Source organism: Moschus berezovskii, chromosome 5 (genome assembly GCF_049115385.1).
Source record: "Moschus berezovskii isolate FMDL1 chromosome 5, NW_MosBer_1.0, whole genome shotgun sequence".
NCBI classification, from domain to species: Eukaryota; Metazoa; Chordata; class Mammalia; order Artiodactyla; family Moschidae; genus Moschus; species Moschus berezovskii.
The window spans coordinates 67427167-67439545 of NC_142464.1; the positions used below are offsets into that span (position 1 = coordinate 67427167).

At 39.4% G+C, this 12379-nt stretch overlaps 1 protein-coding gene across 4 annotated transcripts in view; it reads left to right on the forward strand.

The window, feature by feature from the left end:
* The first annotated feature begins 1083 nt into the window (after positions 1-1083).
* Positions 1084-12379, forward strand: part of WDR19 (WD repeat domain 19) — an 89681-nt gene continuing 78385 nt past the window's right edge. For 3 of the 4 annotated variants that reach the window (XR_008687100.2, XM_055435014.2, XM_055435013.2), the window contains exons 1-5: positions 1087-1162; positions 4959-5050; positions 5337-5402; positions 7386-7511; positions 9482-9597. Coding sequence is in view for 3 of the 4 variants with exons in the window: in XM_055435014.2 (XP_055290989.2) it covers positions 1157-1162; positions 4959-5050; positions 5337-5402; positions 7386-7511; positions 9482-9597 (406 nt within the window). In the remaining variant the exon portion in view is untranslated. Of the gene's footprint in view, positions 1163-4958; positions 5051-5336; positions 5403-7385; positions 7512-9481; positions 9598-12379 lie in introns of all 4 variants that reach the window. The other variant, XM_088836286.1, reaches the window with a different exon arrangement.

Sequence of the window (12379 nt, forward strand, 5' to 3'; positions counted from 1 at the left end):
GAGTTAGAAAAGTCTCCGTGGTTATTTCTATAGCATCTGTGACTTCCCCTGAGTGTGTCTGGGAGGGATTTTAGAGATCAGCTTGCATCCTTTTTGGCTAGGCCACTCCTTGTTGTGCATGCCTAACTTGCTACCTAACAGTACTAACCACCCTAAAAAATGTGCTGTATCATTTGACCTAAATAACTGTGTCAAATACATATATATCACAAACACAAAGTTAAAACTGGTATACACAAGGACAAAAACTAGAGAGAAATACAGCACCCTAATTAATACACTGATGTGAGATTTCATGTTTTCTTTTCCCTTTTTAACTAATTTAATTCTCCCATATCGGGTAAACATATATAAATTCGTAAGCTTTTCTCCTGTTAATTGGTCTTCTGTCAGTTTAATTCTCAGCCCCTAAAATTAAAAGTTTCTCCCTCTTATCATTCCCTAAATCTCAGAAGTCCCATTGACTGTTTTAATTATTATCAATACAAAAACAATTTCCGAATTTCTACTTCTCCTGTGATTCATGGGGTCGCAAAGAGTCGGACACGACTGAGCGACTGAACTGAACCTTTTTCTCCTTCACCCAATCACCTATTACAGACATCTCCGTTTAAATGTGTGGGTCTTGCAGCCAAATTTAAATATCCGAAGACAAAAACATATTCCCAGCTAAAATCAGCCTTCAAATTGAATAAACAGCTGCAGTGTGAGCTCTCTGCGTGAACTGCGTAACAGTACTGCCCCACGAACCAACTCCCGCCTCTTATACAACACTCAGCTCCTTGAAGTTCTCAGCGTCCCTACTCGCCACCACTGATTTCTTTGTAGTCAGGGCCTAAGTTTACGCCGGCAGCTTCCATATCTCACAGAACCCTCGGGTGTCATCCAATCAGGGCCCAGCCAGAAAGCCAAGGCTCAGCAAGGCCTCACGACGTTCAACTACTCAGGGCCTTGCTTCGCTGGCATCACGTGATTCAAGTCCCCGCCTCCCGCCCACTCCCTCTGGGGTTGTTTGGAGGCACCGCCCTTCAGCTGGCGCTCGCTGATTGGTTATTGCTCGCGCGGTCTCCTGGGTGACGGGAACGCGGTAGCCTTCTTGAAGAAGGCCGGGTGCGCTTGCGCACTTGTTAGATCGCGCGGCTGCTGGATCTCTGAGATGAAGGTAAATAACTTACAAACCCGGGGGTGCGGGGAGATGCGACCACTGGCCATTCCCTTAAACTCTCCGAGAGTCGCTTTGAGAGGCTTGTGACCTCCCTTCTTTCTCCCGAGGGCTTGAGAAATGGGGAAGGGAGCGGGGTGACCAGGGAGAGCAGAGGCGAAGTTGAAGAAACAAGGGGAAAGGAAGGAAAATTAGAGGAGACGGCGGGGAAGGAGGCCTCTCGTTTCTGGGACCGCGGACGGAGTTGGTGCGTTTTGGCCACCCCTCCACTGCTGGAAATGAGCAGACTGGATCTGAAGACACTCCGAATTCGCCCGAATTCACACGGCGGGCAGAACGAGTTTGGGAAAAAAGCGTTTGGAGAGTCCTTGTGAAGTTCGCTCGTTCGAGTGTCAGGAGCTGCCTCATTTCTTGCAGCTAAACACCTGGCAAGCCTCGCAACTGTTCAGCTCCTTAAAATGAGTGAAAAGCTCCGAAAGAATCTCAAATTGTATTGGCTGTGACTGGCGCAATTTACAGATCACCTGGTGACGGCACGGGGAAATCTGCATGCACAGGTCTCAATCTCTAGAGCGTCATCCTCTGCATGCACCGTTTTTAGGATTGGGCTTCTCATGAACCCCATTCCCGGGTCACTGGCTACGGCTCATTCACCCTTCGCCTTACCAAGCAATACCCCGTCCCACTCCTAGTGCCCCCTACTCCCCAACCCTCCCCCCACGCACACACAGGCGCTGATCTGGCATAGAAATGGAAAGCTTACTTTTTTTCATTGTTTTGCACATTTTCGTGGCTATAGTGGAAATTGGAGTTGACCTGTAATCTTAGCTCACATTTCTAAAGCTCTTCACCATTTACGAAGGACTTGTAGCTCAGTTGGTAAAGAATCTCCGTACAATGCAGGAGACCTGCATTCGATTCCTGGGTTGGGAAGATACCCTGGAGAAGGAAATGGCAACCAACTACAGTATTCTTGCCTGGAGAATCCCATGGACTGTAGTTACCAGGCTCCTCTGTCCATGGGGTCACAAGAGCCGTACACGACTTAAGGACTAAACCATCAGAGTAAGGAGATATTGTTACTTCTGGTTTACAGTTGAGAATTCTGTGCTTGAGGCCATTTAATAGACCTGCTTTAAGCCCTACGGCTAATAAGTGAAAAGCAAAATCTAGAGTTCCCTCGTGGTCCAGTGGTTTGGATTCCTTTCTTTCACTGTCAAGGGCCCAGGTTAGTTACCTGGTTAGGGAATTAGGATCTCACAAGACATGTTGGGTGGCCAAAAAACAATTGTATTAAAAAATAAAGATTGAAAGGAAAAAAAAAAGCAAAATCTAAAGGTTCGTTTTCTGGTTGTGAAGCTAGCACCTTTTTACGGGGTGTTGTATGTGTATGGAGTGCCTGTTTACCTCCTTTGAAGAAAAATAGTATGTAAAATCACAACCAGAGGAGGTCTACCAAGAAGCTGCTGCTGCTGCTGCTGCTAAGTCACTTCAGTCGTGTCCGACTCTGTGTGACCCCATAGACGGAAGCCCACCAGGCTCCCCCGTCCCTGGGATTCTCCAGGCAAGAACACTGGAGTGGGTTGCCATTTCCTTCTCCAATGTGTGGAAGTGGAAAGTGAAAAGTGAAAGTGAAGTCGCTCAGTCGTGTCCGACCCTTAGCGACCCCACGGACTGCAGCCTACCAGGCTCCTCCATCCATGGGATTTTCTAGGCAATAGTACTGGAGTGGCTTGCCATTGCCTTCTCCGACCAAGAAGCTAGTGACATTTAAATTTAGGGAGCCCTCACTTGCATGTAGGGGTTCCAGGGCAGTGTGATCATAAAATTGCAAAAGTAAAATGCTTTTATACCTTTTTTTAAAGAGTGTCTTCTTGCTCCACACAACTTGGATGCACCTGTGATTATAGGCACCTCTGTTTTCAATAGAGGTGGATTTGATCATCTTTTTAACATAGTAATTGCCTTTGATTGGTGTAAAATTTAGACCATTGGAAGAGTTTTGTGTTACCATTGAGACTGTCACACCACCTGCAGTTGTATCTAAACTTCACTTGACTAGATATAGGCATCATTGTTTTAATTTTTAATTTAACCTAATGTTAAAATGTAAATGTATTCATTCAAACTCTTATAGTCCTAGATATTTTGTATCAACAGTGTTTAATATAAATATAATTGAGCCAATGTACTTTAAAAAATTTAGTAGCCACATTATAATGTTTTTAAAGAAACAGGTAAGGTTACCTTTCATAATATATTTTGTTTTACCCAGTATATCTAAAATATTATCATTTTAACGTGTAATTAGTATGAAGAATTAACAGTAAAGATAGTTTGCCTTCTTTCCTGTATTGTCTTTGAAATCATATAGTCATGTGTGGTTTATAGCACATATAAATTTGGACTACCCGTATTTCAAGTCCTCAGTAAAATTCCAAGTACACATGTGGTTTGTGGCTTCTATATCAGATGTGCTAAGTGGTATTTGACCCTTTGGAACTTCGAGGACTGTAGCCCTCTCCAGGCTCCTCTGTCCATGGGTTTCTCCAGACAAGAATACCTGAGAGGGCTGCCATTTCCTCCAGGGGATCCTCCCAAGCCAGGGATCGAACATGGGTTTCCTGCATTGCAGGCAGTTTCTTTACCACTGAGCCACCTGGGAAGCCCTCCATATTGCATACACAGTTCTTTGTTGTCTAAGTGAAAAGAATGATTTTTCAGTTGAAAAAATATCCACCCAATAGCCAAATTAAACACTTAATGATAAAGTATCTAATGGAGAAAGGAGAAAAAATAATTTTGAAGGAGGTATAGATATTTTGTATTTCTGTCATGGTTAGTTCAGTTCAGTCGCTCAGTCGTGTCTGATTCTTTGCGACCCCATGAATCACAGCACACCAGGCCTCCCTGTCCATCACCAGCTCCCGGAGTTCACTCAAACTCATGTCCATCGAGTCGGTGATGCCATCCAGCCATCTCATCCTCTGTCGTCCCCTTCTCCTCCTGCCTCCCATCCCTCCCAGCATCAGAGTCTTTTCCAGTGAGTCAACTCGTCACATGAGGGGGTCAAAGTTTTGGAGTTTCAGCTTTAGCATCAGTCCTTCCAATGAACACCCAGGATTGACCTTTAGAATGGACTGGTTGGATCTCCTTGCAGTCCAAGGGACTCTCAAGAGTCTTCTCCAGCTGTCATGGTTAAGGTTTTTTAATAGCAACTTTATTAAATTTAATCTCCCCAAAAATGCTATTAATAATTAGCTAAATTCCCTGATAACTCAGTTGGTAAAGAATCCCCCTGCAATGCAGAGACCTGGGTTCGATCCCTGGGTGGGGAAGATCCTCTGGAGAAGGGATAGGCTACCCACTCCAGTATTCTGGCCTGAAGAATTCCCATGGACTGTAGTCCGTGGAGTTGCAAAGAGTCGGACAGGACTGAGTGACTTTCACAAATTCAAGTTTAAATTTTTTAAGTTTTTAATAGTTATAAAACACTAAATCATAAATTTTTATAAAATTAACATTTAGAAACATTCAAAAGCAAAACAGTTTTATAGTAAATGCTCCTGTGTATGTTGAGGTCTGTACTTGACCAAGCCAGATTATGGTTATTTGGTTGGTCGGTTGGTTAATTGGTCATTTTATTTGGTACATTGTTGACTTCTTCTGGGTAAGCTCTAGCATAAGCCTTCACCATCCTGAATCCTACTGTTTTCATTGTTATGTTTTGACATCTTTTCTGACCAACTGTTAATTGCATGTTTTAAAATATAAAAATTGTGTTGTGCTTTTTTAGCGTGTTTTCTCACTACTAGAAAAGACTTGGCTTGGCACACCAATACAGTTTACCTGGCAGAAAACATCAGGAAACTATCTTGCAGTTACAGGGTAAGATAACAGTGATCATTCTGACTCCACACGGTTGTATGCCCACCACACCACACCATCTGTTCAGTAGAAATTCTTGAATGATGGTTGCATGGTGAGAAAAGCGATATATTAATTCCCATTAATATCACAGTTCATAGAACCTTTTCTCTAGTGATAACTTTTTACATACAAATTATGAAACTACCATGAGAAAATATAGAAATCACTTGAATGTATAAGAAAACTCTTTAGATACATAAGAAGTAAAATTTAAATCATATCTTTTTGTTCTAATTGCTTTTAGAGCTGATCATATTGTGAAAATTTTTGATCGCCATGGTCAAAAAAGAAGTGAAATCAACTTATCTGGGTAAGTGCAGAGGTAGATCAAAAGTTTTTTCAAACTTTGTGGCCTAAAAGATAGAAAAGCTCTGTCTTAAGACTTATAATCAAGTAGAATTTTGTAACATGTCTAACCTGTATCTCTTCTTTTGCTGTCTCCATTTGCAAAGAGATTTAGTTTTGTATATCATAAGCATTTAATGAAATAGGTATATAGCATATGAATTAAGAGTTTAATACATTCATTGACAGATAAGCTTTAAGGCAGAATTGTAAATGAGTCTATATGAAATAATTCTTATTTAATTATAAACAAGCCTTAGTGTGTATATTTGCAGATAAGCCCTTATTGATATAGTATTTCCTCTCTAATATAACTTGGAAAATAGTTACTTTCCACACTTTTTTTTATCCTTTTTAAGGAAGTCATTCTAGATTACAGTAAGCATAACGTAAGCATTTTTAATAATTCAATGTGATCATTCCCTGTATTAGTTATTTTACCCATAATCTTAGTGGTTGTTATGATGTTTGCATAAGACCTAAGTGGTCTTAAGCTGCCAGGCTTTATAAATTCACATCAGCCTTCTATGGTTTATCAGCCACCATCTTTGCAAATTAAGTGGCTCAACTTATCTCACACCCACCTAATACCACCATTTTAGCATTTCCTATTGCTCTCTTGTTGCTTCTGGTTTCTATATTCTGGGGAACAGAGGGTAAGCTAATTATAGTTATGTTTAAAGTAAAAAGGCAGTAAGTAAAAAACTTCTTTGAGTAAGTTGTATGAGCTTTATTGCATAATCTCTGCTGCATCGCTTTTGGTTATGCAATGTCCTTATTTTGTTGCTTCTGAGTTCTTTTGCTGTGTTCAGCATAGCTGAATTAGACTGACAAAAGATCACCAGATAAGCAAAATGCTATTATATGTTGTCTTTAATGATTTTATTAAGAATTTGAAAACCTCCCTCTTCCATACCTCTCAAAATCTGTGGAAATACTATAGAAAATTAAGATCCCAAAACATTTTAACAGTTTGAAGAATAAAATAACTGAAGTGATTCCCAGATGTCTTAAATGGAAAGCTGAGTGTTGCTTCAGGGGCCCTCAAAGTCTGGGATCTGAGCTGGAGCTGATGTAACAATAATAGGAATAAAGTGCACAATAAATGAAATGCACTGGAATCATCCAGAATCCATCTCCCCAACCCAGGGTCCATGGAACGATTGTCTTCCACAAAAGGCCCAAAAGGTTGGGGACCACTGGGCTGGTACCCAAAAACAGTCTCCAAATGAAAAACAGAATCAGAGAAGGAAGAAAAGGTTAATCTCCAGGGAAGTTCTTAAATTATAATAAACATTTGGAGTAATTTTATACAGTAAGAAATATAGAGCATTGCCTATTTATAACTAGTTTGTTACCTTAAATCACTCTTCTTATTCTATTCAATATTAAGATATGAAATGAAAATAACTTTCCTTACTATGTATTTCAGAATTCAGTCTTTCTTACTGTTTGCAATCCTACATCTAGCCAGCCTTGCTCTGTTTAATACACAGCTTGTCTAGATGTTTGGCTTATCAGTACCTTCTTTTTTCCTCTTTTGAAACAACCTTTCAAAAGTTGATCACACAAATTTCCTCTTGATTCCAGACGTGATTCCTTTCTAGAAGTGCTTGATGAGTATTTTACCACAAGAGCCCAGCTCTTTACAGGTGTCAAGAAAATCTGCTAACCTATTAGATATAATTGTATTTGATATAGTATGTGAAAATGATATTTAAAATAGAATTCAAAATGTTTCCATCCCCTCAACAACAACAAAATTGGTGTTAGTGTTATCCAGGCAGTGAATGTGGAGTTCTGTTTCTTACTTTAGAAAGTTTATGACTTTAAAAATAGATTGAATGGATTTGCTATAGACAAAAATCACAAATAGTTGAGTGTTTAAATTTCTTTCCCCTACTTAAAAAAAGTATAGTGATTGTTTTGTTCTGCTTTTTAAAAAAAGTAACTGTGTTGCTATGGATTGGGACAAGGATGGAGATATTCTAGCAGTGATTGCTGAGAAATCCAGTTGCATTTATCTGTGGGATGCCAACACAGACAAAACCAGTCTGTTAGACAGTGGTTTAAGGTAAGGATAACTTTTTTTATGTTTTAAATCTTCACTTAGAAATACTATTTGCAGCTTTGATGCTAAAAAGATCTTACTACATTCACTATAAATATGCCGTGATGAGTTATTTTCTTATAAAAGGGAAAAATTCATTTCTTTTTAAATTGTTATATATAATCCTATTAATTTTGCCCAATTAATTAGAATACATTATCATTCTAAAGTATAAAGAGCTTCTTAAAAAGTTGCTTTCAATGGAATAGACTGAAAAGTCCAAAGAAGAGAGAAAACATTTCTGGGAAAATCTGGAAATAGGATGACTCCAGGCATGACTGGATCTAGGGGTTGTGATGATGCAGTCTAGACATCTCACAGCTCGCTCTTTCTCTGTATTGACTTCTTCTAAGTCAGACTCTCTCTGTTTTTTAATTCTGTTGAAGTATAGTTGATTTATAATGTGTGAATTTCTGCTGTGCAGCAAAGTGACTCAGTTATACATATATGTACTTTCTTTTTCATATTCTTTTTCATTGTGGTTTATCACACGATATTGAATATTGTTCCCTGTGCTATACAATAGGTCCAAGTCATTTATCCATCCTATATATATTTAGACTCTTTTGATGACTACTGGCAGGTATCAGCTTCTACCATTCTTCACAGCAAGTTATGCCAGAGAAAAGGGCATGCCACTATTACATCACCAGTATCCTCTCAGTTCTTTAAAAGGTCTTTGGATAGGGCTGGCCAGGGCCATGGGGTTGATAATCCTACCCATGAAGATTGGGATAAGGGTGGAACAGTTCACAAGTGGAAGAAATCGTGGGCAGACAATAAATTACAGATCTCTGCTAAAATAGAAGCAGTTTGCCATATCGAAAAGAAAAACTTGTCAGTATTTACAGCTGAAACTGCAATTTTGACCTTGAACAAGTTGCTTAACCTCTGCTTAAGCCTCAGTTTCTTCGTATATGTAAAATGAGTCTGGTAATAATATCTGCCTCAGAGCATCATGTGGCCTATAAGTGCAGGAAGAGATCACACATCTACCATAAGATTAGACTTGACTTTTCTGACTTACTTATCAAGGAATAACAGAGCAGGTCAAAATATCCCCCTAGTGCAGGTTCCCTTGACCCTGCAAAGTGACGCACAAGAAATGCATCCACAGGCAACAGTGTCTGACCAGCATCAAGTCACTACATCTGAGAACCTTCCCTTCTTGCTCTGTCCTTTTCCACTTCCGTACCTCACTTTTCAGAAGGATTTTACACACTCTGCTTCCATTCAAGAAAGTGAAAGTGTTCATTGCTCAATTGTGTCTAACTCTTTGTAACCCTATGGACTATAGCCCGTCAGGCTCCTCTGTTCATGCAGTTCTCCAGGCGAGGATACTGGATTGGGTTGCCATTCCCTCCTCCAGGGGATCTTCCAACCCGGGGATCAAACCCGGGTCTCTCACAATGCAGGTGGACTCTTTACCATCTGAGCCACCAGGGAAGCCCAAACCTCCTTCTGAGATACCCTTAATAGTGATAGAGCTGGAAATCTATGTCCTTTTTCAAATCATGAATTCCCAATAATTTTTTCAGTTTACTGTATCACATTTTTAGACTTTTTAAAAGCTTAAGATGTTATCTGTTAAGATTTTTACCACAGTTAGTTACAACAATCATGAGTAGACAAATTAATAACTGTCTTATCATTAGTCATCTCCTGAAATTTGAGATTCCATCATGACTGAATTGAAGCCTTTTATTCATTATACATTTGTATTTTAGGTCTCACTGTCTTAAGATCATTTTGGAGTGTCTCAAAATGCCTTTAGCACTTACTCTTTGTCCTAAATCATTAAAATTGTAATTTTATACTTCAGCTTCTAAGTAGATATTACAGTTATTCATGAAATTCACAAAGCACTTTTTAAAAGGACTGCTTAGGAGGTTATGGTTGTAAATTGTTTAGTAATTGATATCTTAATGTTACAGGGATCAATTGTCTTTCCTTCTTTGGTCAAAATTTGGAAGTTTCCTGGCTGTTGGAACTGTTAAAGGAAATTTGCTAATTTATAATCGTCAGACATCTCGAAAGATTCCTGTCATTGGTAGGTTACAGCTGGAAACACTGCTAAATATTTGGGATGCTTTAACATAAATGTAAATTTTATCACCTCAGGTTTCCCTGATATTGCAGGGGAAATTTTGTAGTTTAAAATTAACTTCTCTTGTTAAGCCGTACCTCTGTCTAACTAGAAGATCCATCTTCACTGCCTACTAAGAACTTCCCAGGTTACATAGAACAAGTTGCCCTGAGGCCTCTGGACACAGTACATTAATAGCATGATTTCTATCTGTCCCTTTCTCACCCAGATTATGCCTCTGGTGTGGGGTAGCTCATGTGCCTGTCAACACATTAGTAGATGGGCTAAAACATTTGGTGACTTCTTGGACAGAGTATATCCATATTCCTAATTCTGCCCCTCACTCTCTCCAATCACTAATTTAATCTAGGAGTTATTTTTACTTCAGGGTATATGACTGGAGGGTATGTGTTTTATTCCTTCTTTGACCTTCTTGATTCAGCCTCTTTGATTCCCCCAGCCTCTGGGCACTTAGCATCTGACTACCTGAAGGAAATAATATTGATTTTTTTCAATTGTTGTAACATCATGCTGGTGAGGGGTGAACTGCGTAGGCTTAATTACATACAAGTGGCCAGTATAATTTACTGCTAATGGAAGAATTAAATGCTGGAGATAATAGTGCCCACAGAATACTTGAGAAAGTGCTTTTCAGTTAAAGACACTTATTCATTTCAAATTATTTTCACATATATGTATATCTTTCATATGTATATTTTTAGCACTCTAGCTGTACAGTTACATCACTGATCCATTTGAAAAGTTGAACTAAAAATCAGCTTTCACCATGTAAATTAATTTGACTTCAGTAGGCATTTTCTATATCCCACTTCATTTACAGGCGTGTCCGACCAGTTAACTTACAATCCTTAGATAGCTTGACACTTGAGGTAATAAGAGTATAATCATGTCAAAACATGATTATTTTGTGTCATTATTTGTTCCTATGTACATGATTTTATATGTGATCTTTGTATTTAATATGAATATTGATTATCAGTCTAATTTATTAACTGTGTAAAATAGGCCTGAAAATATTCAGGTTGATTGTACATTTTAGGCCCTTCCATTGCTGCTTTCAGAGTTTGTTGTGATTTGTAGGTGCGCTTTTTTTTCCTTTGAAATAATCTACTTTTCTAAAACCAAGGCATTTCACTTTCAGTAGCAGCTGCACAAATGCACAATCAGCAAGTGGTTTTTACAGTAACTAAATGTCTGTTCCCTTGTTACATCTTGCTCTGATTTCTTTCTTTGCACTGGGTTGGATACAGGCAACCCTCACTTTGCATGATTCTGATCTGCGTGAATTTCATTGACCACAGTTTTCTTAATATTGCCAGTCTCCCAGTAACATGATTCACATTTCAGTAACTGTGGTATATTCCTGTGAGTTAATATTAACTAAATGAGTCAATACCTGCCCAGAACACCGTTAAGTAAGCACACAAAAGTGTTAACTGTTATCACTGATGTTAAGACTAACCTGAGTTCTGAGCACTAGAAGAAAAGGAGAGATTTTCTTCTGTCTGTCCTGAGTGTAGGATGAAGTCTGTCCTTGGCATCTTCCCACCTCTCTTAATGTACTCCTTTATCCCTTCTAGTACCTATTACTTTGGACACCCCAGTTCCATTGTACTACCTAAGTCTCTTAATCTGTGATCAGCAAAATCTCCTATATCCCAGTCTCTTCTCTGAATGTTCCCTTCGTTTTTGTCTCTGGTCTCCTGGTTTGAACTACCTCTGGAGTCCCATGTTTGTCTCTTCCAGACTCTGGACTCATGCAAGCAATTGCTTACTCAGCAGCTCCAATGAAATTTCTAGTAAATACTTCAGATTTGATATCACCAAACCGTGCAGCGTTCCCTCTCATCGTTGATCTCTTTTCATCCTCTTAGATGTTTAAGCCAAATCTTACTGTTATCCTGACTCTTATCTTCCTCATACCCTCTATATATACCAAATGGGCCAGAAAATCTTACAGGATCTTCCTCCAAATATGTCCGGAATCAACTGGTCTCATCACCTCTACCACTACCTCCACCACCATGGTATGGGGCTCAGACATCTACCTGCATCTCTGCAATCTCTTAACCGGTCTCCCTGCTTCAACTCTTGCCCTACTATAAGAATATTCTCAACTCAGAAGCGCAAGTGAGCCTTCTTCCCAGAACTCTCCAGTGGCTCTTCATGTCACCCACGATCAAAGGCAGAATCCTTATAATGGCTCGCCAAGCCCTCTATGACCTGGCCTTGAAAACTGTGATTTTATCTGTTAGTTACCTTTCTTTACTTTCTGGCCTCCAGCCACACTGTTCTCCTAGCTGAGCCTCTGACACACTGGACACACTATTGCTTCAGGATCTACTGACTTAATAACTATTTATTTAGAGCCTGCTTTCTGCAGAGATACTGTATTAGGTTCAGTAAGGGGTACAAGCAATAAAACAAGCATGATCTCTGTCTCAATAACAGCTAAAATAGCTTACACTTACATAACACTTCCTGTATGGCTGGCACTCTAAGTGCTTTAGCTCATTTGACCTTCAACCCTATGAGATAACTTCTACTATTATCCCCAGTTTTTGGACAGTGTGACTAAGGAATAGAAAGGTTAACTTACCCAAGGTTTTGTGATAAGTAGTGGAACCACTTACTCAAAATAGGCAGCCTGCCTCCAAAAACTGTATACGTAATTAACCTTGAGGCTCTTGAGTGTTTATCTATTCTAGGACCTTTAACGAATACC